This window comes from Pogona vitticeps, chromosome 9 (genome assembly GCF_051106095.1).
Source record: "Pogona vitticeps strain Pit_001003342236 chromosome 9, PviZW2.1, whole genome shotgun sequence".
Lineage (NCBI taxonomy): Eukaryota > Metazoa > Chordata > Lepidosauria > Squamata > Agamidae > Pogona > Pogona vitticeps.
Window position 1 is genome coordinate 20,216,619 of NC_135791.1, and position 25,712 is coordinate 20,242,330.

The 25,712-nt window shown below is 44.5% G+C and overlaps 1 protein-coding gene across 1 annotated transcript in view; it reads left to right on the top strand.

Moving 5' to 3' along the window:
• VSIG10L (V-set and immunoglobulin domain containing 10 like) overlaps positions 1-18,945 on the top strand; it is a 32,910-nt gene extending 13,965 nt beyond the window's left edge. The window contains exons 2-11 of the mRNA XM_020807448.3: positions 92-421; positions 1,287-1,550; positions 3,797-4,084; positions 5,694-5,951; positions 6,958-7,233; positions 8,128-8,418; positions 10,576-10,689; positions 11,763-11,815; positions 15,465-15,596; positions 17,679-18,945. Of these exons, the coding sequence (XP_020663107.3) occupies positions 92-421; positions 1,287-1,550; positions 3,797-4,084; positions 5,694-5,951; positions 6,958-7,233; positions 8,128-8,418; positions 10,576-10,689; positions 11,763-11,815; positions 15,465-15,596; positions 17,679-17,762 (2,090 nt within the window). The 3' untranslated portion in view covers positions 17,763-18,945. The remainder of the gene's footprint in view (positions 1-91; positions 422-1,286; positions 1,551-3,796; positions 4,085-5,693; positions 5,952-6,957; positions 7,234-8,127; positions 8,419-10,575; positions 10,690-11,762; positions 11,816-15,464; positions 15,597-17,678) is intronic.
• The last annotated feature ends 6,767 nt before the right edge of the window (positions 18,946-25,712 follow it).

A 25,712-nucleotide genomic window follows, 5' to 3' on the forward strand; every position in this document is an offset into this window, starting at 1 on the left:
AATAAATAAATAAATAAATAAATAAATAAATAAATAATGAAAAACTTCCTGTCTCTTATGCTTCCCCCTCTCCTTCCCCTGCACTTTTCAGTCCTCTTACTCCCAGCTCTTCCTTCACCCCCATTGGTGGTCCGTGTAGGAGATTCTCTTTCTCTTCCCATCCCATTCCCATTACCCGCTGTTCAGATTCAGACGACAATTATCTGGAGGAAGAATATGACCATTGTTGCGATGGGGGCTTTGCATCCCAACTTCACCATTATGATAGCCCCCTACTTCCAGTCTCAGTTCAGTGTGGATCCCATGCGAGGCAACCTTAATATCACAGCAGTCACCGTGGCCAGCTCTGGCATTTACACCGTGGAAATCTTCCCCTTGGGGAGTTCTGTGCAGAAGGCAAACATCACCCTTAGAGTCTACGGTGAGTAACATGTTTAAGCTGCAGTGATGTGTTGAGCTTCTTACGGCTGTTTGGTCAGGGTGCCAGGATGATGGTATCCCAATTCTTGAGGGATGAAACCAAGGAAGGGGATAGTGTGACATCACAGAGGTGGGGCAGCCAAGAGTTTGGGGGCCTGCAGATTCTGGAAACAAGCACTGGGATGATCTGGGTAAACAAGTTCAGGATATGGCTAACCCTCTAATAATTCAGGTAATATGGCAGCCCAGAGCCAAGATAAAGTGAAGAGATCATTTTTGGTGATTGGGCAGGAAGGGAAATACAGTGGTGTCTCGCTTAACGAGCGCCCCATTTAACGAAGAATCCGCATAGCGATTTGTTTTTAGCGATCGCAAAAGCGATCACATTGCGATCTTTTTAATGCCAAAAAAATCGCTTTGTGATGGTCGGTAAGCTGTTTTGCTTACCTATCTTCGCATAGTGATGTTTTAAAAACAGCTGATCGGCGGTTCCAAAATGGCCGCCGGAAAAAAATGGCCACCCATTCCTTGCATACCGGGCAGCGAAAATGGCGGCCATATGGAGGATTTTTGCATAACTGTGAGTTTTAAGCCCATAGGAACACATTAAATGGGGTTTAATGCATTCCTATGGGCTTTTTGTTTTTGCATATCGACGAATCTGGATAGCGACGATTTTTCCGGAACGGATTATCATCGCTATGCGGGGCACCACTGTATGTCTTGCTGTCAGCTGGTGAACAAAGGAGATGGACATCAAGTGATGTAGCAGGCAGGAGGGTGGGTAGACTGACTCTTGAGTTCACTGTTTAGAAATGGGGGGGGGGAAGAGAAGTATCATTTCCTACTCCCGTCTGTTTTCTTAGAGGAGGTGGGCAACGTCTCTGTGACTCCACCGTCGGCAGAGGCAACAGAAGGAGATGAATTTGTCGCCTTCAACTGCACCCCTGTCCGAGGTTCAGTCTCCTGGACTAAAGATGGAGAGAGTCTGAGTGAACACCCCCGATATTTACGCTCTGCTGGCTACCTACGAATCGGGCACCCAGTACGGACAGACGCTGGCACTTACCGTTGTATCATCTCCAACCCTTTTGGCAACGGGACTGGCACTGCTAATCTTACGGTCTACTGTGAGTATGCCCTAGAGGTCTTGTGTTTTGTTTCAGGTGCTACAACAGTATGAAGTAGTGGTTAGAGTGCTAGACCTAGACTGGGAAATCTTAAGTTCAAAGGCAACCCAGCTGAGATACAAACTGCACAGGTTGGCTTTGTACCCATTCCCATCTGTCAGCCTAACCCAGTTCGTAGCGTGTTGTGAAAATAAGTTGGAATGTAGAAAATGGGCTGTCTTCTTCCTCGATTCTTTGGAGAAAAGCTAAACAACAACAGAAAAAATACCCGCATTTATGCTTCTGGGAAGCCTTGTTCCTAAGGTCTGGAAAGACAGGGGTAATAATGCATCAGATGGCTTGGAAACATTTGGGTTATTAGTATTTTTATTCATTTATTCAGATCTTTCTATTTTGCTTTTCGAGGCACAACGCCCTCACATTATTTACTAACTGAAATCCTATTGCTTAGTGTAGACAGTTACACTAGAGTAGGCCCATAATATCTGTGGAAATTTGGTGCGTCAATTTCTCCATACGTTCCATGGATCCAAATGGACCTACTACTCTAATTGTGACTTAAGACAGTAAAGATAAATTGGAAGTTGAGTAGTCCTAGTTGAATCAGTTGAACCGACAGAAGAGCTGACTCCCTGCTAATTCAATGGCCCTACTCCAGTGCAACTCACTACACTAAGCAACAGGATTCCAGCCACAACTATGTAATCAGGTGTACGTCATTTAGGGTGACCCTTGGCACATACATTCACACGCCTTTGTTTTAACTTGTGCCCAAATAAATCTGAATGTTTTCACGCCTTCCAGATCTGGCCAAATCTAAGAAGGGATAGCATGAATTCATCTCTGAGAAGATGAGACCTGCCGATGTTCCTCTTTTCTTCATTTTCACGTAGATGGTTAGTGGACAGACGGCCGTCCTACAGAGCAGAGATCATGAGCAGAGTCTTAACTGCAGTTCTGCAGTTTAACCACTGTAATGATAACAAAAAAATAATTTTTATATCCACCAAAACTGTAATGCAAGAAGACACTCTGGTCATAGGATGTATAAATTATCACGTGCTCTTTATGCCAAATGAAAAGCCCAACACATTTTGGCTTAGCCTTTTCAGGTTATAATGATAATTTAACTCTATGAAATGCTTAAATTATTATCCCCCCCAAAAAAGATGTTATATGTGGATTTTTCCCCTGTTTTGCTTCATATAATATAGCGCTTGAAGAAGGCTGAAAAGCCGATATGCATCAGGCTTTTAATTTGAAATAAAATTCACACTAAAATTTTCACATCTTGGGATCAGAGTTTAACTACTGTGCTACCTATTTTAAAGGTCTTTTATTTATCTTACTAGGTAGGTAGGTAGGTAGGTAGGTAGGTAGGTAGGTAGGTAGGTAGGTAGGTAGGTAGGTAGGTAGGTAGGTAGGTAGGTAGGTAGGTAGGTAGGTAGGTAGGTAGGTAGGTAGGTAGATAGATAGATAGATAGATAGATAGATAGATAGATAGATAGATAGATAGATAGATAGATAGATAGATAGATAGATAGATAGATAGATAGATAGATAGATAGATAGATAGATTTGTGATTTTGGAATAATGCTGTTTTCCTCCCTGGGATATTGAAGGAATGTGAGTGTTGGAAGACAGGTTAAGCTCTTCTAAAGTCTAAAAGAGGAAGATGCTTGCTCCTTGAAGCTAACCGTTGTTTAGACGTGCTTGTGAAAACCGCAGGGTGTGATCTTTGTCCTTGAAGGATCATGTTCCCTTTCTCTGCGTCTTCCAGGGAGGAAGGAAAATAACAGCGATGCTGCAGCCCCCAGAGAGAAGCCACTTAGGTTCACTGGCCCACAGAGGAGCATCTTTGCTCCTTCACATGGCTGGGCAAAATGACAGACCATAAGGCTAGCCTTTTGCTACTAAATGGGCACTTCATCAACCTGAATAGCCCCATTTGTCAGTGAGGTCAGGACCTCGATAACCAAAGCCGCAAGGAGAAGGCCGGGCCTGTGCACTCCCCGGGCAGAAGAGATAGGTCAACGGCAGCAGTGGCGTCTTTATAGCATCGGCTGAAACCCAGTATGAAGCCGTAGCTAGAGTAGGCTCATGCTAATGAATGGAACTTCCAAGGGAATTGACTTGCCACATCCACGCTGATTCAATGGGCCTCTTCCAGCTGCAACTTGCATCTGGATTTCAGCCGTTATATTGGGGCAACACTCCATGATGATTGCGTTTTAATTCCTCCCAGATGGCCCAGAGACGCCAGTCATCACCATCTCATCATCAGACGGGGATTCTGACACAGGGAGCTTTGTCCTCGTGAACAGTACTGTGAACTTAACCTGCCTGGCACCATCTGAACCCTCAGCAAACATTTACTGGAATGTGGCAGATACTGAAGACTTTTACGTACCCTCCATGCCGGTTCTACACCTCCCTCGAGTCCAACTGAGTCAGGCCGGGATGTATTCCTGCCTGGCCATCAACCAGCATACCCAACAACGGGTTCGGAACACTCGCCATCTTAACGTTGCCCGTGAGTTGACATTGATGTGAGTCTTTCTTTCCCCACTAGGGGGTGCTAATTTTAACATGTGGGAACCAGGCCAGGGAGGCGGGGCACCTGTCCACGTATCTAGCAGTTTCACTGGGAATTATAGTTCATGGACTCTACTGTTAAAGACGTCCAGTGAATCTGGAAGTTTTGGAATTCCCAAAGTGGCCTATATTATAGCATCAATGAAGAACTCTATATTTGTTGTTGGGCTAAATGTCATGTTTAGAGATGGGCATGGACTGGAAAACTAGGGCTTCGTGATTGTTTGTGGTTCGTGGCTACCCACGAACTACGAACAATCACCTCCCCAAAACAAAACTTTTTGGGATTTGATTGTTGTTATTTAGTTGTTAAGTCGTGTCCAACTCTTTGTGACCCCATGGACCAGAGCATGCCAGGCCCTCCTGTCTTCCACTGCCTCCTGGAGTTTGGTCAAATTCATGTTGGTCACTTCGATGACCCTGTCCAGCCATCTCATCCTCTGTTGTCCCCTTCACCTCTTGCCTTCACACTTTCCCAACATCAGGGTCTTTTCCAGGGAGTCTTCTCTTCTCATGAGATGGCCAAAGTATTGGAGCCTCAGCTTCAGGATCTGTCCTTCCAGTGAGCACTCAGGGTTGATTTCCTTCAGAACGGATAGGTTTGTTCTCCTTGCAGTCCTTGCAGTCCAGGGGACTCTCAAGAGTCTCCTTCAGCACCACAATTCAGAAGCATAAATTCTTCGGCAGTCAGCCTTTATTAAATAAGAAAGGGTAATTAAATATATAACAGCATATAGTAACGTAGCACACATATAGAAATAAGATTCGTCATGCCAAATGTAGCAAACTTTAGCTGACCCCTAGAAACATGATAAGGCCTACGCGACCTCCAGACACACATGGGAATGTTCCCCGATGTTACAGTTACAGGGGAGTTGTGAAGAAGCCCATTTACAGCAGATCCTCAGTCTTCAGGAAGAGCAACATCAACGTAAAGAGACAGAATACACCTCTGGGGGTGGGGCAGGATGTCTGGTCTCCATCTCTTTCTATTCCCTGTCAAGAACCAATAACTCACCGGATCACAGCCCAAACACCAATTAGGGCAAGGATCCAAACTGGTTGCAGGTTAGGCAACCTACTCGCTCTCCGGTTTGTGCGCGAGGTGGAGGAGCAACTGCCCACCTGTCTTTCCCTTCCTCTCCCTCTGTGCCCCCCCCATGGCTGCCCTACCTTGTCTTGAAGCTGCCTCCACCTCTTTCACCTCCACCACTGCCATCTTGCATGTATGCGCCCACCTGGCCGCAGCCGAGGGCTTCCATGGTGCTGGGGCATAAAGATCAGAACTGCATGGTAGTGCAGCAGCAACGGAGAGGAGGCGAGGATTCAAATGAACGGTCCCACCTCCTGTTCGTCAAAGGATTACAGAAGCGGCGGCGACGACGCCACCTTCCAACTGCCCAGAGGAAACTGTAGGGTTCATCAGGTTAGGGCATGAACTTCTCTTCCTTATCAAAAAATAAAGAGATAAAGCAAAAATAAATCCCTGTCTCTAGGCTATCTGATTTAGAAGACAACTGGACTGTTCCTCCTTACTCTTCCTGTAGAAAAACCACCTGGGTCTCCTCGCTGCTCCGTGACTTTGGCAGATAACGGCACTGCTTTGCTTTTCAACTGTTCCTGGCCTGGGGGTTTCCCGGCTCCCCGCTTAAGCTTCCAAGGGCTCCCAGGACATGGGGAGGAAGTCAGTGGGTTCAACTTGTCGCGTCGGCTGGCCTCTCCACTCCCAGCAGGACTCAACGGCAGCCTGGTGACCTGTCTGGGAAGTCATTTGACCGCACGGGGCAACTGTAGCATCATTCCAGGTAAGAGAAGAAATCTGCCATGGATTTCGCCATACGGAAGAATTGAAAATAGGACGTTCAAGGGCGCTGATCAGGTCTACAAGGATGATGATAATCACCCAGCTAAGAAATTCAGAGGATCTTCATCCAGGCATGACCTCTCATTCTAAATTGTTTTGTGGGATTGTTATGAAGACAGTGCGGGAGAAATGCCATGGCATTGCCTTGAATTCCTTGAAGTAAAGGGAAGGTACTCATGCTCATGGAAAGTGCTCACCATAACATGCAAAACAAACATTATTAGAAGTCCTTGTAGTCACATACCTTTTTGAGACTGTTTGAGATTTATGCCAGCTGAATATGGCTGGCTAAGGGTGTGCTAGTGGCAACTAGGTAAAGGTAAAGGTTGCCCTTGACATTTTCAGTCCAGTCGTGTCCGACTCTAGGGGGTGGCGCTCATCCCACTTTTCAAGCCATAGAGCCAGCGCCTGTCTGAAGACAGTTTCAGTTGTCATATGGCCAGTGTGACTAGGGAATGCCGTTTTACCTTGACACCGAGATGGTACCTATTTATCTACTCACATTTTTACATGCTTTCGAACTGCTAGATTGGCAGGAGCTGGGAGAAAGCGACAGGAGTTCACTCCGTTGCGTGGATTCGATCTTACGACTGCTGGTCTTCTGACCCTGCAGCACAGGCTTCTGCAGTTTAGCCCACAGCGCCACCACATCCTGGTGGCAACTAGAAAGAAGTAATTACTGCAGAATTGACCTCAGAAAGGGAGGGAAGGAGGAAGCTTACTAATCTACATGTAGATCTAGAGAAGACAAGATGGAATTAAATACTTGGACCTAACTGGCTATCTCTCTGCTGTCTGCTACGATTCAGGTCACTTCTTATAAGCACTGGCTTCTAATAATCTTTCTCCTTACCTCCTGCAACCCCCTGAAAGGATGCAAAATTGTGCTGAGATAATTTGCATTAAAAGATCTACAATTATCAATGCAACTTTCTTTTTCTCCATAGAAGCACCCTCCGGGGTTTCTCTGTCATTCAAGACCTACAGCAACATCAGTGGTCCAGTTATAGTGGAACTACATTGCCAAGGCACTTTTAACCCTGTGGAGATCAACTGGTATCGGGATAACCAGTCATTGATTCTCATTAGCAGCCTTTCGGAGCTGAGCCCGGACAGGACTCATCTTACCATCCGAAACTTCACTGCCCCACAGGACTTGGGGGATTACAGTGTCATCTGCTCCAATCCATTGGGATCTCAGCGTGCCAACCTCACAGTCACTGGTGAGATACTTCCATCCATGAACAACACAGAAGCTTGGCTTCTGTCCATGTTGGTTTTAATGGTGTCTCAACACCAACCTGCTCCATGCAACATATTGGTGTATGCCTGGGAATTGGCCAATCAGTGGGCGAAGAGGTTGGAAGTCCCTAGTAAATAACCAATTGACTAGTAATTAATTATATGCTCAATAAAATTGTTTTCTCAAATAAATTTTATTTTCTCAATCAAAAAAGTTACAAATCAGCTTTATTATGATGGCAACTTAGCAAGGGACAGCTTTACTCTTTTTGTGGTGTAACACATGTCCACTTGAAAGGAGGCACATACAGAGGTCCCTTAGGTGAAATTCCTTTTGTTGGTCTCCTCCTTATTAATTAATGTTCCTTCCTTAGCCAAAACGTAAAGGTGAAGGTTCCCCTTGACAAATGTCCAGTCGTGTCTGACTCTAGGAGGCGGTGCTCATTCCTGTTTCCAAGCTGTAGGTCAAGCGTTTGTCTGTAGACAGTTTCCGTGGTCACGTGGCCAGCGCGACTAGACACGGAACGCTGTTACCTTCCCACCGTGGTGGTACTTATTTATCTACTTGCATTTTTACGTGCTTTCGAATTGCTAGGTTTGGCAGGTGCTGGGACAAGCGACGGGAGCTCACTCCGTTGCATGGATTCGATCTTATGACTGTGGGTCTTCTGACCTCGCAGCATAGAGGCTTTACGGTTTAACCCACAGTGCCACCCACGTCATTAGCCTAGTTAGCCTTAATTGTTTTCCTATAGTACCACCATTTTTTAAAAAGTTGGAATTTTGATCATTTATCGCTGGCCTCACATCTATTTTGGCCCTAAGCTGAGTTCTCTGATGGACTGTGTGCCCACTCTTCATTTCTCTGTTGGTAGGTCCCTCCATCTCCAACTGGACTTTGTCCCATGGGCCCCATCCTGGTTCTGTCCATCTGGCTTGGACCATTCCCAACGGATCAGTGGTGACCAGCTTTTGGATCCAGATGCAGAACCCTAATCAACGCCGTTCTGCTGACGGGTGGAAGACAGTAGAAGTCCTGGGAGCTGTTAATCGGTCCGCCACTATTATGGGGCTCCAGTCCCAAACTCTCTATTCCTTCCGAATGGTGCCTTGTCTAGGATCCCAGGCTGGGAATGCTTCTCATGTTCAAATTCTCCAGCCACCAGGTATGTATCTGAATTCTCCCCCTTTTTCTCCCATGTGGTCCCTTAAGGAGTTGGATTGGGCTGACCTTAGTGCCCAAACTTGCGTTGAAAAAAAAAATCACTTTCTTTCTTTTAAGGAACTCTTTTTAAAAAAAACATTTTAGAAATCCACTTCCCTGCTTGAACTTTTTCTTCTGGATCTGTGTTTGCCTGCTTGTCTGCTAATTAACCCTGACTGAATGTTTTTGACCGGGAGGCCAGACCTGAAGGTCCCATTGGAAAAATGTCATTGTGTGGAACTCCAACTCCTAGAAGAAACCAGAACAAAAAATAAAGCATGTTGACCAAAGAGAGTAAAGGTCTTGAAAAGACCACCGAACCAAGCAGGAGAAGACTTATGTTGTGTGGATGGTGGGGGAAACGCTGATAAAATCAGTACAGGTACTTTTGAGAGGAAGCAAAAAAAAAGTTCCATCCTCTTTCTGAGGCACATGGGACATAGTGGTTTGGATTTCAGGACAGGCCTGGAAATGTATTTAGACAAGGTATAATCTGTTTTTATTCACACATTCACATATGGACAAATGCACAACTTGTTTGCATTTAAGTTTTAAAAAATCCCTCTGAAAATTAACAAAAGCTTCCAGGCCTGGTCACCTGAAAGTGACGGTTGCTCACCATAGGTGACTATATGTTTGTCTGTCGTGGTAAACCTCATGAATGGGGAAGAGCAGAAGAGCCAGGTAGTATGGGATTGAATGGCCATGAAAGCAGCGAATACATTTTAAATCGCTTAAAATAATTTAATTTCTAAGCATTCATACCGACTGCTTTTTTTTTTTAAAGGCACTTCACCGCTATTTAAAATGGTTTACCAGGGTGGTTAAAAATGAAGATCTGTAACATAAAATAGTTTAAAGTAGGACTTCACCAAATGTGAAGTTGTTTAAATTTTGTAGTGAAAAATACTGTTTTAGAGGTCCTGAGATATTTTTTTTCCCAATTGCCAGAATAAATCAGCTGTTTGCCTTCCTCAGTTCCATTTGCTGCTACTATCTCCCTAAGTTGCTTCTCTCTCTCTCTCTCTCTCTCTCTCTCTCTCTCTCTCACACACACACACACACACACACACACACACACACACACACACACACACACACACACACACACATCATACTTGGCCTTCTTTTTTTTTCTGGAATACTTATGTGGTGAATACCAATCCATTACGGCCATGTGGTGAACAGAATAAATTTGCCGGTACGATGATGTCAAATTAACCTAATTGATAGGGAGAAGTGCAGAGAACACTTCCTGGGAATAGACACACGAGCAAGCCCAGTGAGTGATGAAGTGTATGATTAATTGAAGAGATGACCTCATGACATCATAGACATTTCTCCATAGGTCCCATATCTCGTTATGATCTGAAGTGGGGGAAAGCCAGTTCTGAGTGAAGGCAATGCCTTCTGCGAATGTATGCAAATTTTTTTGGTGGATGTTATGAGAAAATTGCTGAAGGGAACAATTTCTGTGCTTCCTGAAAAGGAAAAGCATCTTGTTTCAGCTCAGTCCTATCACCGGATTACCTTCATCTTTTCAACTCCAAGATCCAAGTTTAGACCAAAAGTGCATTATGGGAACCTACAGTGGTGCCTCGCTAGACAGTTACCCCGCATGACAGTTTTTTCGCTAGACATTGACTTTTTGCGATCGCTATAGCGATTCGCAAAACAGTGATTCCTATGGGGGAATTTTGCTGGACAATGTTTGGTCCCTGCTTCGCAAAGCAATTTTCCCTAGATGACAATTTTGATATCTCCCTCCGCACTTGCAAAACGGGCGTTTTCGGGACCTAAGCTTTGCAAGACAGCTATTTAAAAAGCTGATGGGTGGTTCGCAAAGCTGCTTTCCTATGGCCAATCTTCGCTAGACAACGACAATTCAGGTTTCAATGCATTCCAACGGGGAAATGCTTTTCGCTAGACAATGATTTTGCTAAACAGCGATTTCAGTGGAACGGATTATCATCGTCTAGCGAGGCACCACTGTATTTGTTATTTCATCTGTATGGTGGTGCTTCTCTTGTCGTGCCTCACTTTCGGCTTAGCTTGGGTTGTAAACTCACGTTGGACTCCTGTGATTTCAGTCCTGACTTCACCCTTCTTTTTCTCACAGGTACAAACCTGAGTGCAGGGGCCATTGCTGGCATTGTGATTGGTTCAATTTTGGGGATGCTTCTGGTCTTAGTGCTCCTAGTTCTCCTCATTTGGCTGACCTGCCATCGGAGAGGTAAGGTGTACTGAGTGAGCTGATCAAAGTGAATGAGTTGGATTCATCAAGGGTGAGTAACTGTCGCCCTTCAGACGCTTTTGGTCTTCAATTCACCCCAGCTCAAAACAGTTTTAAGCAATGGTGGAGAATGATGGAGACTGCCTTCCATGAAACATCTTAGCTACAATTGTCCCCTAGACAATTTTAAGCCATCTGTATATAGAGAGCAAAAGAATGAAAATATGTTCCTTCTAACCCAGTGTTTCCAAATCTTGGGTCCCCAGATGTCTTGGGACTAAAACTCCCAGAAGCCCTCACCTTTAGATGTGCCGACCAAGATTTCTGGGCGTCGTAGTCCAAGAACATCTGGGGACCCGAAGTTGAGAACCACATTTCTAGACATAAGTATGGGGTTTAGGACGAACACCTCATGGGATGAAAAAACTGCAAGACGAATGGTTTTTGAGATCGCTGTGGTGCCTCGCAAGATGGCTTCTTCTATGGCCATGCTTCACAAGATGAATGTGGGGTTTTTTTGCAAGACCGATGCCTTGCAAGACGAATGAATTATTTTTGTCCTGTGAGGTTCCCATAGGAATGCATTGCAATGCATTCCTATGGCAAACCGCTTTTCGCAAGGTGAAAATTTCGCAAGACAGCGCTACTCGCAGAACGAATTACTGTCGTCTTGCGAGGCACCACTGTATTTATTTACTTTTTCCTGCTGTCATTTCAACCTTTTAAAAACAGAAACGGAGGCCTTATCAAGGCATTCTGAATTATGTTCAGTTCAAACCAGAGGAAGAAAGGATGCTTAGACTCAACCTTTGTCTCCACATCACTTTGCTTGCTTAAAAAGGGATGGATCTGAACAAAAGAGCTTCTTCTATCCACTGGCCAGTGGCAGCTGGTGCCCATTGTGGTTGGTGGGGTGGAAGGCGCAGCAGACAATGTTGGGCGAAGCCAGAAGGCGAATGCTGAAAAGCCATACTCCATTTTGGTTCCTTTTCCATGATAATATCTCCGAGCACTAAGTGATGGCCAGCTTCCCCCGTGAAAAGTCACAGTCACTCCGCCTTCTTGTTTTGCAGCAAGCAACCAGAAAGTTCCGCCTGAGAACCAACAGCATTATTTATCACGCCAGGTGAGACTGAAAGAAATATGAGTACACTAGGGGTGTGTGGATGTGTGTTGATGAGAAGACATAGCCCATGACAATGTCTGGAGTGATTTTAAAAAAAGCTACGAAATGAGAGAAACTATAACCTAGAATATTTCTGGCATCCAAGAGTTGATAAAACAAGAAGAACCAAGTCATATAGGAATATATTACTTTATTTTGCAGAATAATACTAATACTAATACTAATACTAATACTAATACTAATACTAATACTAATACTAGTACTAGTACTAGTCGTCGTCGTCGTCGTCGTAGTAGTAGTAGTCATTTCTGACTTATGGCAACCCCTTCCAGGGTGTTTCAAGTGGACGATACTCAGAAATGGTTTGCCATTCCCTCCCAACATCTTGCTCTGCAGCCAGATACCTAAACCATTGCGCCGTCCAGCCAGCAGTTGTATATTAACTTATACAGAAAAGCGGAGTGAAAGAAGCATTTCACCTGCCTTTTGTCCTCATATGCTATTTTTTATATGCAGGATGGTCAGATTTTGTGCCCCCACCCCAGATATTTTCATATCTATATTCTTGACCTGCTATTGTGAAGTGGTACAGTCCCCCCCAAAGTTTTGCCACTGGATTCTCATGATTGAAATCAATAGGCTGGAAGTCCTGACATACAAAAGAGCCTCCAGACATACAGAATGTATATCTATGGCTGTCATATTCTATCTGTTAGGGTTCATCTCACCTTAAACCATTTCACAAAAGGCAGAAATTCAGTTTTGTTGCCCAGCATGGCTTCAGCCTGCTGAGATAAGCAGTTGAGCGTCTGGCACTTGTGACTTGGTTAATGGTAGAGGATCAATTTTGCTACACGAAAAGGAACTCTAATTGTGAGTGTTGGTGTAGAACAAGGCCAGGTAGCCTCCAATGGTTAAAACGTCCACTTGATTTCTTCCCCCTCACAGACACCTATGGATTGCACTGGCCTCATTTTTTTCAAAGTACGATGAGACTGGCATCTATAGACCCAGGTGCCACACAATTTCTTATTGTAGGGGTTGGTTCAGACATGTGCAGCCTTCTCTTCCATTTCTATCCCCGGAAAGTCCCCCCCCCAGCACCTAGAGACATCAAAATTACAGAGAAGCTTCTTCTGACTCTCCCCTACAATCCCTCCAAGTTTGGCGAACATTGGGTTTCCCCACGCCAGTGCCAAAGGGCACGCTCCTGGGGTGTATAACTGGAATGCCTGAAACCCAAACGTCATCAAACTTGCAGGGCTTGTACAGGAGAGTCAGAGGAAGCTTCCCTGCAAATTTCTTGCCCCTAGGTGTTTGGGGGGGGGGGCGCACCATTTTATAGGTGTTTAAATTCAAAAACAAATATATGACTCAATTCATCTTTTCATCAGAAAAAAAATCGCAAATTTGTAATTTGTGATTCGTTGACCTTGATGAATCACAAATCACAACAAATCGCCACTTTTCTGATTCATGCCCATCTCTACTTATGACTACTCTAGAAAGCCCTATAAAGGGGGTCACCATAAATTGGAATCGCTCAATAGCATGGAATTATAATTAAAGTGAATGAACATTCCGGCTCTGATGTTTGCCCTGTGGCCACTTCCTCACCCATACACTAATGTCACTGTTGAATGATGTCATCATCATTACAAAAACATCCACCTGGGGAGTGGACCACCCAAGTTACATACAATTTATTTGTTAAATGATTTATATTTCACCTTTCCTCCAGTGAGCTGCTCCCCGATTGATCCACACAATTGTTCCCGGCCCAATCTGGGTTCTAAAATTCTCCGGCAAGGAATCAGGCATAGACACAAACCGCTGAACCAAAGGCCCAATTTTATTTGAATAGCAGCAAAGAAAAGGACAACTGGGACTTCTCTTAAAAGCATAGAAAGACACACACCCCAGAATACAGTGTACAGATGTTTTATATGATATAAACAAAGAGTCATTAAAATACTACAATTCTATTGGACATTTGAATCCCAACTTTGGATCCAGTTCCTCATTGGATAATTAATGGCAATTATGCTAATCTATTGGTTAAAGGTAAAGGTAAAGGTTCCCCTTGACAATTTTCGTCGAGTCGTGTTCGACTCTAGGAGGCGGTGCTCATCCTCGTTTCCAAGCCATAGAGCCAGCGTTTTGTCCAAAGACAATCTTCCGTGGTCACATGGCCAGTGCGACTTAGACACGGAACGCTGTTACCTTCCCACCGAAGTGGTCCCTATTTATCTACTTGCATTTGCATGCTTTCGAACCGCTAGGTTGGCGGGAGCTGGGACAAGTGACGGGCGCTCACTCCGTCACGTGGATTCGATCTTACGACTGCTTGGTCTTCTGACCCTGCAGCACAGGCTTCTGCGGTTTAGCCCGCAGCGCCACCACGTCCCTTAATCTATTGGTTAAATGTAAGAAAATATATTATGCCCCATCTTTCCTTGACCTATGTCTATGATGCATCAAGGATGTGCCTAAAAGTCTGGGGCATAGAGTTATCTTTTCCCCTTTATATATTACTATGTCTATGTATTGTTTGGGCGTAGCTTCTCTGAGGCCTGTGTTCTTCTCTGCTAAGGGTTATCTGTGAATGTTTCAGGGTCAAATTCTCCCGAGGCCTGGTTTACCTCTGAATGTACTGTCAGTTATTAATTCATTGATAAATCTTAAAATATAGTTTCAGCTTTCCTTGGTATCACTATGACCTTCCAAGATACATCAGGGTGAGGCAGAGAGAGTGTGGGATTCCCCTCATCCCAGCCCATCACGCTACCCACTACACCACACTGACTACTGGTGGTATAGCCATTAACCTAAGGACAGTAAAGGTTGGACTCACCAGATGTTGGTGAATTACCATTCCCATCACACCTCATCACTGACTAGGTTCTTTAAGGCTAGTGGAAGCCAAAGTTCCACCATACATGGAGAACCACAGGCTCTCTGCTTTAGCCTTTTCCCTTTCAGTGGATTACAACCAGGGTGTCATAAGGATCAGTTTTTCCCCATATGGACCAGTTTGTCTTTTATTATCTTCTCTTGGAGGCCTTCTGAGGGTTGCTCCCAGCTGATGAAGTGAGGTACACGATTAGCAATGTGGCTAACACAGAAGCTGTTTTGCTAGAACATCCTCCCTGAACAGATCTGTGATACGCTTTCGCTGACAACGTTAGGGACCAAGTAAAAATGTTCCTTTTAAACAAGATTTTGGATTGATAGATATTTGCGGTTTGTAGTGGATGCAAATTTAGCAATTTGCTGTTTTATGGATGCAAATTTGGTTGTGTTGAATGTTAGTTAATGATTTTTTTTTCCACTGCCAAATGTCTTGTTTCCCTTGGAAGAGTTTACTATTTTAATTGTTTAACATTATTACAGTTTATATGTGTCATTCCCTGTAGATATGTAGAAAAGCAGCTAATAAAAATTGTAAATAAATTCCGTGATCCAACGGCACAATTTTCTTTCTTTCTCGCTAAGCTACATCTAGTTGCCAGTTCCAACTCAAGGAGACTCATTGAATCAGTGGGATCTACTTAAGTTCTGACTGGCCAAACTCCCATTGATTCGATGGGTCTACTCTAGGGGCAAGTAGCAATTAGATTTAACCCTATGTTCCTTGATGCCTTTTCAGTTTCCAAATGGTGACAAGATGGAACCCTATGACCCCTCTTGGGGCAATCCCCGCTGGTCCTCGGGCGATTCAGACATCTATGCCATTACCTACGAGAAACACCTTTTCAAGTACGGGCATCCAACCACTTTGGTAAGTCTCCGGCAAGCGCCTTGATGAACTTCAGCAGCTTAATTGGGTTGGGGAAAGGAGGAACGGAGGAAAGTAATAAATCTGTCAGTGTCAATTTAGTCCATGTTTAAGTTGGTTACATGGATTAGATAACATGCTTCCCTCCCATTACAGCAGCTCCACTGGCTGCTGATATCTTTCCAGACTGGTTTTAACCTATGGAGTTGGGTCCAAGCTATCTCAAGGACAGCATCTCACATTGTGAACCTGCTCAGGTGTTAAGACCACCAGGGGAGACCTTTCTCTTGATCCCACCACCTTCACATTTGTGTTTGGTGAGGACACGGGAGAGTTACTGCTCCCAGACTTTGGAACTCCCTCCCACAGGAGGCCAGACTGGCCCCATCTTTGCTCTCCTCCCACAAGTGAATGAAGACCTTTCTCTTCTGGCAGGTTTTTCCTTAGTGACTGACTATCTAGCAGACAATAAATGGGATGGTTTATATTTTGTTGCTTCGAAATCTGTTGAGGCTTTTAAAAATGCTTTTACCTAACGTTTTTTAAATAATGTTATCAATTCTTTAATATTTGAATATTTACTGTTTTTAACTTTTAGTATTGTGTTTTAACCATCTAAGCTGCCTTAGGTCCCTCACTTTTAGGAGAAAGGTGGGGTAAAATATTTTAAATAAAATAAATACATGAAACAGTTAAACCCCAGTGTCTTTTTATCCTCACTCTTTCAAATATGAAATCTGTGAATTTAAGTAAGCCCATTCAAAACACACAGAGTGAAATTCTCCTCAGCAGTGCTGGTCAGGTTCAACAGGTACAGCTAGTCCCAATCTAGAGAGGATTCACCTGCCCGGCCATGGAAATGTTAAATACATCACTTTACTATCCTAAATGCACCTGATCTCATCTGATTTTAGCTGCTAAGCAGGATCCAGATTGATTAGAACTCAGATGGAATACCACTTGGGAATACTTGAGTCTACATATAGGATCAGGGAGGAATTCTACCCTGAATATGGAAGAGCTACTGCCAGCCAGCTTCATGATGACATGAAGCTAGATGAACCAATGATTTTATTCCTTCTAAGCAGCTTACAATATTCACATAAGACGCTGGTCAGGAACAGCACCCCCCCCCAAAAAAAAACAGGTGGCAAGTGGGCTGTAGATTAAATCCAGCCTGAACTATCTCTGGAGGCAAAGAATATTGAACCTGAGGTTGTCCTATTTTGGGCCCATCATGCGAATAAAGGATTCTCTGGAAAAAAACCCCAACAATAATGCTGGGAAAGGTGGAAGACAGCAGGAAAAGAGGAAGATAAAATATGAGGTGGATTGACTCCCTAAAGCAGTGGTCCCCAACCTTGGGCCTCCAGATGTTCTTGGACTACAATTCCCAGAAGCCTTCACCACCACCTTTGCTGCCCAAGATTTCTGGGAGCTGAAGTCTAAGAACATCTGGAGACCCAAGGTTGGGGACCGCTGTCCTAAAGCAGTGAGTAACCTTGGGTTACTCAGGTGTTTTTGGACTGCAACTCCCAGAAGCCTTCATCACCAGCTGTGCTGGCTGAGGTTTCTGGGAGTTGCAGTTCAAAAACACCTGAGTAACCCAAGGTTAAGAACCACTGCCCTAAAGGATACCACAGGGTTGAATTTACAAGAGCTGAGCAGGGCAGTTGAGGGCAGGACCTTTTGGAGAGCAGTCAGAGTCAAGTTGATGGGATGTCACAACAACAACAACAACAACAACAACAACAACAACTCTAGTTTACTCCTAACATGGCTGAATGCACAGGGATTCAAAACCAGACCTCTCAGATTTAAGCACTTCAAACCCCAGGTCTAGTTGGAGAAATTTATCAGTTGAATTTCTTTGAAATATCAACGTCTTTCTGTTCTATATAATATGATGTATGCACATTTTTGTAGGTGCCTATTTGAAAAAGTCACAAGAACGATTTTTTTTAAAACCCAGCTCTTTGTCTACTAAAGCCTTTGAAAGGGAGGTTGGGGCAATGATGTGGAAGGGCATTCTGACTTTCTTCTCCGTTTCTGGCTAATTCTGTCTTCTATTCGAATACTCCCCAGCCCATCAGTACCATGGACAGCAGCTCCCCCCTTCCGGCTGTGCACCGTGGCCCCAGGAATGTACGCAGTGCTACCCAGGTGTGATGCCGGGAAGATCCAATGAGGGACTTTGACTTGAACCAAACTCTTTGCCAAGATGTGGCCACCAATAAGGGACCTGGCCATCCAAAGATAAAACCAGGCCTTCTTCTCTTGGCGCGTTTTTTTTCCCAACAAGGAACGAAGTGCTGGGCATCAGACACAAGCTTCTGAAATTAGAACCTTGTTTTCCTGGAATAACAAAAGTATGAAACCAGGAAACTGGACCTATGAGATGTGGACTCAATGTTTGTTGCAGTGACCCAGCCTAGTCAGGGAAGAGTTACAGAGACTCAGTATCAAAGAGGATTCATTTTATAGATCCTGGATATAAAGAATTACTTCTGGCATTGTGGGCTGTGCTTTGTGGCCATGCTTAAAAGGATCTCTTGAAATGGTGCCCTTGACTTGACTTGTTGGCATGAAACAAAAGAGTTTTCTGCTTCATAGATAATATGTGGACAAAGAACCCTAAGCTTGCCTTATAGAAGGGGATGCTGTGAATAAGAGCACCGATGATATATGGAAAAACGTTGGCTTAGGAAGCAGCTGGAGGGGTGACCTCACTGGGGAGGTATCACACCCCATTTCTAGAGCCTTGAAAACTATCAGGAATGACCTCCTATTTTTGGACATGACTGAAAATTGTGGCACTTCCTCCTTGAATCTGGGAGAGGGTTTGAAGAAGGTATTCTTTTGTCTCTGAGGTGGCAAGGAGAAAGCAGAGGTGGAAGGGGCCTTGTGGATCATCCAGTCCAGCCCCTGTCAAGGAGGCATAGTGGGGAATTGAACTCCCAACCTCTGATTCTGAAGCCACATATCCAAACCACAGAGCTATACAGCAGTTCTCTCCACTCGTTTCATCCTTTTCCTCTGAGTAGGAGCAACCACAAAATTATTCTCTCCCCCATGAGGGCAAGAGATTTACCCGTGTTCTTCACAAGAGAAGAGGTGAGAATCTTGGAAGTGACCCTTTCATGCACATTGCACAAAATAATGATGGCCAATAGCTTTGTTACATCAAAATTTAAGGTTTAGAAGTCTCACCAGTGTTATTTGTATCTTTTAAAATAAAATAATAATAACGATCAACTCGTACTTGTTCACATGTGGGCCTTTTTCTCAAAGACACTAGTTTTACATGGAGACAGCGTGCACAAACTATGATGCCCTTCAACAAAAATTAAAATTATGAGTGCTCATCTTATTCATACATGAAAGCGACACCTCTTTCAAGACTCAAAAACACCTAATACAAGTCTCCTGCTGTGTTGAGACAGCCTAAATTGCCCTGAACTAAGAAAGCAATTTTAGAAAGACCCCCCCCCCCCAGGAGAAAGTGTGTGGGATGCTTTGATGAAAAGGACCCTTTCTCCCTGAGCTGTACGGCAGTGGAAAGTGGAAGTGTCGCTGGAGATGTCAATCTGCTCTGGGTTTTTCATCTGAACTTTAGAAGACTCCACCTAAGGTGCTGACCTTGGTTTGAGCCTATATAGCTCAGCAAAGGCTGGATTCTACAAAGTTCAGATCAAGCCCCAGAATGGATCCACCCTCACCTCCACCCCATTGAGATTGGAGCCTGTAGCTTCTCGTGGTGCGGGGGTTATGGTACAAACAAGCTGTTGGATTCTCTTTAGATTCTGTCTATCATCTCTGCACCATTGCCTGATCCCAGTTCCTAGTCTTCACGTAAAACAAGAAGAAGTCTTTCAAGGTGACTCAGCCTGGGAAAGAAGCAGTACAGCTGCTTCAACCTTTCCCACATCATCCCAACAATCTGTATGACTATACAGAAGGAGGGGCTGCTTTTGTTTCGCCAAAACTGGAATGTGGCCATCCTACCAAGTGGGGGGAAGACAGTATTCAGTTTTTAAGCATGGACTCATTTGACAAAGAGGATAGGTAAAAATAAAGGTTCCCCTTGACATTTAGTCCAGTCGCATCTGACTCTAGGGCAGTGGTTTTTAACCTTTTTGAAAGAAACGCCCCCTTGAGCCATTGAGTAAGTTATCACCGCCCCCCTCCTCGCGGTGATGATATCTTTCTTATTTATTTATTCATTCATTTATTTATTTATTATTTGTTTGTTTATTTATTTATTTATTTATTTATTTATTTATTTATTTATTTATTTATTTATTTATTTATTTATTTATGATACTTAAATCCAATGACCCCTGAAAACAAAATTCAATTCTAAGAAAATGAAATGCCCCAAAAACATTTAATGATTTAGTTGCAAGCGAATTTTAAGACGCAAAAAGAAATATAAAAAGGGCATAAAAACAAACCACAATGCAGGAACTAAAAATTTCAAGACGAAAACTCTGAAACTAAATTAAGATTGGAGGAAAATATATATTCATGCACACTGTAAAAAGGCTGCAGCCATCTTAACAGGTTTGGCTTGCTCCAGGGCCCCCCTACCGCCCCCCTTCTGCTCCAGCGCCCCCACACCGCCCCTTTTAATTCTATCGCCCCCCTGAAAAATGAAATCGCCCCCTGGGGGGCATTATCGCCCACGTTAAGAACCACTGCTCTAGGGCACGGTGCTCATCCCCATCTCCAAGCCGTAGAGCCAGCATTTTGTCCGAAGACAGTTTCCATGGTCACATGGCCAGCGCGACTAGACATGGAATGCCGTTACCTTCCCACTAAGGTGGTGCCTATTTATCTGCTCGCATTTACATGGTTTTGAATGCCTAGGTTGGCAGGAGCTGGGACAAACGACGGGAGCTCACTCCGTCGTGTGAATTCGATCTTCCGACTGCTTGGTCTTCTGACCTTGCAGCCCAGAGGCTTCTGCAGTTTAACCCGCAGTGCCACTACGTCCCCGACAAAGAGGATACCTACTTTCTAAAACAGTAAAGAAGTCGTGACTTCCTTGTTTGGAATGGACAAACCAGGGTGTGATCTATGTTTCCTTGTTCTGATGAGTGCTTTTTTTCTTTTTGAACATCTTTTTAAGAGGCTGAGTGATGCTGATTTTGCTGGTATGTACAACATGATAACCGACAAGCGGGGTGCATCTATTGGTCCATGACCAGTTTTCTTTTCAGTAACAAGACACTCTAATGCACTCATTTATTCGTATCCAGGTGAGGTGCTCTCCACAGTTGAGAAGCGCATGGCAGGATGGTCTGAGACTTCTCTTTGGGTTCTGCGCAATGAGCTGGAATGATTTTTTGTTTGCTTTTCATAAAAGGGCTGATTGGAAAAAAAAATTAGCATTGTTAAAACATGCAGACAAAGGAGGGGGAAAATCACCCTCCAGCTTTCTGTATAAAAGGGAAAGTAGAGCATTGAATCCACTCTCAGAAAATACTTCATGTTGTTTTTCTTCATTTCCCCTGAAGGCCTGCACGAAGGGGGCTACATTAGTAGGAAAATTAAAACAGTGTTATATATTAACACAGTTTTAATTTTCTTAGTAGTACAATCCCCTTTGTGCCAGCCTTAACGAGAGTTCTTATTTGTTTTGGAAGAGCCCTGTGAAGCCTCTTTAATGAATTTCTTCTGATGTTGTATAATTAAGGTAGGATGGTAGACACACAACATGGACAGCCATGGAAAAGCAGGTACTATAAGGAGGCACCAAAATGCATGTAATTCAAGGAGAAGAGTTAAATTCTTTTTCCCGGGTATCATAGACTGGCCTTTGTCTTCTTATGCTTGAAGATCTGGCAATCATTGGGTGGCAGTGGAAGGGAAGATGTCTCTAATCCTACAGGATTCTCCACCACCACCACCAGCTTGTCCAGCTGCATGAGTCTGAAGGGTCTCCATCAAGGATGTTGCGTTCACATTGGTACTAGCAATGAGGGAAGGGTATATGTGGAATCTGTAACAGGTCCCCAGCATTCCTTGAAGATGACTAGCTCAAACAGGCTGGAAGTAGGTTCCACCTGCTCAGTAAGAATTATTGCAGCAGCAGCAGGTTGCTGTTGATTAGAGACTTTTTTTTTCAATTCCAAGAGGCAGATGGCTTCATCTCATTGCACGTGAGTTGTGCACACTCCAGAATGGGGGGAAAAAGACATCTTTACTTAGTGGCCGCCTGCCACTGACAATGACACCATTGCTTTCTGTTTTGTCGCTTATCACTAGAAGGACAGCATGGCTTTGTTTGCATGCCCAATATCTCAGGCTGGTGACCTTGAAAGGTTTGCCTGAATGGCGAGATAACCTTGTAAGAGGAAGGAACAACATTTGCCTTAATGAGCAGTCTGCTTCACTCAAGACACAGCAGGATTCACACTTGGAAAGCCTCCTCGTTGATGCTGAGCACAAAATGACAGGGGACAGCAATGATGTTGGGGTCCAGGTTATGAAAAATTGGTGGCCCTACGAGAACCAGCGGAGTGGAACAGTTTGAATGCTAGGCTTGGAAGTTCAAGTTTCTAGTCCTCACCAGGCATGGCACTAGGTAAGTAGACTTGAGACAGTCCCTACCTCAGCCTGTCCTCCCTCACACACGGTGATTGTCATGAGGATGAAGGGTGGAGGTGGGGAGCCATGTATGCTACCTTTCTATCCCTGGAGAAGCAGCCGAATGGATGAATGAACCGAACAAGCAAAGAATCGCTGGACAGCCTCTCTGGTCTCCGTAGGCGTTTTTCAATGCTTCAGGTCTCTCTGCTGGATTTGTGCCTTTGGCTCTCTGTGCCTACCTGAGCTGACTTTTTTCTAGACATTTCCTCTTCTCCTTAGGTGTTGATGGATTGCAGAAGGGGTGTGAAATCCCCCCAACCGGAAACAACAGCCCAGGACTGGGCTTTGAAACCAAGGAATGCGCATTATGTTTCTTTCCCCAGAGAGATTCGCCAACGGAGTCCAGTCCCTACCCCCTCCTCTGATGAGGTTTGGGTATTTAGCCCCGCTAATCTGTCCTGATGGCTGACTCCCCCCTGGCTCTTCAATCATTTTTGTTGCTTTTAAATGGGAAGGCCTGATGAAAGCTAAATGAGCAGCCGCTCTTGCGATGGGCAATTGGTCTGATTGGAGATGGCCCAAGGGAGGGGAGGGGGTGTGTGGAAATGGTCAGGCTAGGGATGAGTTGAGAAGGGCTGCAGTGGGACTGATAGGGAGTCTTGCCCTCCTGGGAGGAACGGATGCCTTAGAAGGACACAGACCTGCAGAGGAGGGAGGGAGGGAGGGAGGGAGGGAGAGGGCTCTGCCGCAGTCATAGCAAGTCACTGTAGAATTTCCTTCTGCCGTGACTAAGGGCTCAATCAGACGGGCATGTGCGCCACTGTTTGGCACACCGCGGTGACAGGTTGGTTCTTTCTTTTCTCTGGAGTTCAGACAACCTGTTCACATCTTTTCGAGCCCCTGTCCAGGGCTTCTACTCTTTGTGTGTGTGTGTGTGGGGGGGGAATGCACTCTAGTCTGATCCATTCCCAGTACATGTGATCACTGGGAATGGACCACAATTGAGCCTTGAAGCTGCCAAAGCTGTCAAGGCTCCTTTTGTTCTCCGTGTCTGGTATTGTGAAGCGGCCACTTCAGGATATCTGCAAATCGAACACTTCCCCTGCTCCTCTGTGGCGAGGCAGGGGGAGTGAAATTATTCATTTCCCCTGTGCTAGATTATCACTGATGTGCTGAATCACTTGGGTTAAATTATAAAAAACATTTCCTTTGCCTTACATGCAGTCCTGATTGAGAAACCGTCCACTGCCATAGTTTTGATCGGCACTTCACACAAAGGCAAAGAAAATTATATATATATATATATATATATATATATATATATATATATATATATATATATATATTCCAAATGATTCAGCACATTTTGCTGAAATAATTTCACTTCCCCTGCCTTTCTACAGGGGAGCAGGGGAAGTGTTCAATTTGCCAATACCCCGAAGTGGCTTGTATATTAAGCCACTTCACGATACCAGAAATAGGGTCGCTTGAGGTCATTTTGCCATTTGGATACAAGGACTGCACTTAATGGCATATCATTCCTCACCTGACCTCAAGCAACCCTATTTAGACTACACCAGCCCACCCAAAGGGCCGGTAAGGGCACATCCTAAGGTGAGATAAAGAGGCTCTTTATTGAAAAATATTGTTTACTTAGGGTGAGAAATTCTGAAGAGTCCTTGAGCCAAGAGTCTATCCATGGGGCTCACTAGGGCCAGACCTCAAAGATCAGCAAAAATTATGAAAAACCAGAATACAATATTGTTCTGGTTACAGTTTTCTTGTGCTGAGCTTAAGAACTGGGGGGTTTGCACCCTATTAGTTACAAAATCATGGGCTCAGATACTTCCAGAATGGAAAAGTTCCTCATCCACCCCCACCCACCCCCCGATTATTTTGTTAGGACATCCAGGAACTAAAACAAAATGGCAGCCCAGAAGGCATTTTGCCCTGTTCTGACATCTTGTGCATGGCTACAGGATGGGGGTCCCAAATCCTCACAGCCTGCAATTATTTGTGAATGACTACAGACTGTTTACCTTTCTCCAACTGAATTCCAGAACTTCGTTATTGTTATTGTCTTTGTCATCATCCTCACACGATCATCATGGCTTATAACCCAAGCAGGAGAGGCCCCTGCATTGTTCTACAAGTTGTTTGTTACATTTATATAACATTTATATAAGAACCCGACGGATTATAATAGGATAGCTGTCAGGGTCGCAACTAACCTTTACCTGTCTAAGGTAAAGGCTGCTTGTCGAACTTACTTCGCTAACCGGATAAGCGAAGCATCCAACCAGCAGGCGGAGTTATTCCATATAGTGCACGACCTATCCGGAACTGGTCTGGATGATAGGCCTCCCCCTAGTTTTTCACCTGACCAGTTTGCAGCCTTTTTAAAATCTAAAGTGGAGGCCATCCGACGGGACCTCTCTCCTTTTTTTGGACACAGTGAGTCGAGCAGAGATGTCCAGCGCTCCGTCTTGCCTGGTAACCCTTGACTCTTTTCAGCCAGTCACGCCTGATTCTGTGGCCAGAGTGCTTGACCACTGTCGAGCCACCACCTCCTCCTTGGACCCTTGCCCGGCCTGGCTAATCAAAGCAGCCAGGCTGATAATGGACTATTTGTAAAATTCTTATGTTTTATCGTATACACCTTATTGGAAGACGCCCAGAGTGGTCGACCAGACCAGATGGGCGGGACATCAATCAATCAATCAATCAATCAATCAATCAATCAATCAATCAATCAATCAATCAATCAATCAATCAATCAATCTTGACTTCAGTGAGTTCAAGGTGTTGTCCATAGCTTTCCCTCTACCTCACCTTGATCCTCCTAATAGCCCTGCAAGGTGGGTAAGATTGAAAGAATATGGCTGGCCAAGAGCACACAGGGAGTTTCATGGCTCAGTGGAGATTTGAACCTGAATCTCCCATGTCCAATCCAGTATGTTAACCACTGCATCACCATGGCTTTCTTGTCCAGAGAGTTACTTGACAAAGGGATGCATGGTTGATTAGTGCTGAGTTTTTCTCCAAGCCACCAACAAATCAGATGTGCATCAACCATCTTATGTCATCAACCCAGTGGCTTCTGCAAATTTTTTCCAAGGGCAAAAACAGACACACAGAAATAAAAAAATACATACATCTAAAAGAACCACAATGACAAACACTGTTCACCATGATGCACAGCAAATACTCTTGGTGGCCAAAGTGGTTGGGGAAAAGCTATATGTGGCATCAGATATGTCTGGAAGCCTCTCCAGCATCCTTTGCTAATGTTGCTGCTAAAAACAGACTCAGCAAGGATAGATTTCGGCTGATGACACAGAATGTGTGAAGGATCGACTCTTCCTGAGAACTGTGACTTTAAGTGTCTCTCTAGAGCAATGGTTCCCAACCTTGGGTCCCCAGATGTTCTGAGACTACAACCCCCAGAAATCTTGGCCAGCACAGCTAGTGGTGAAGGATTTCTGGGAGCTTCAGTCCAAGAATACCCGGGCACCTAAGGATGGG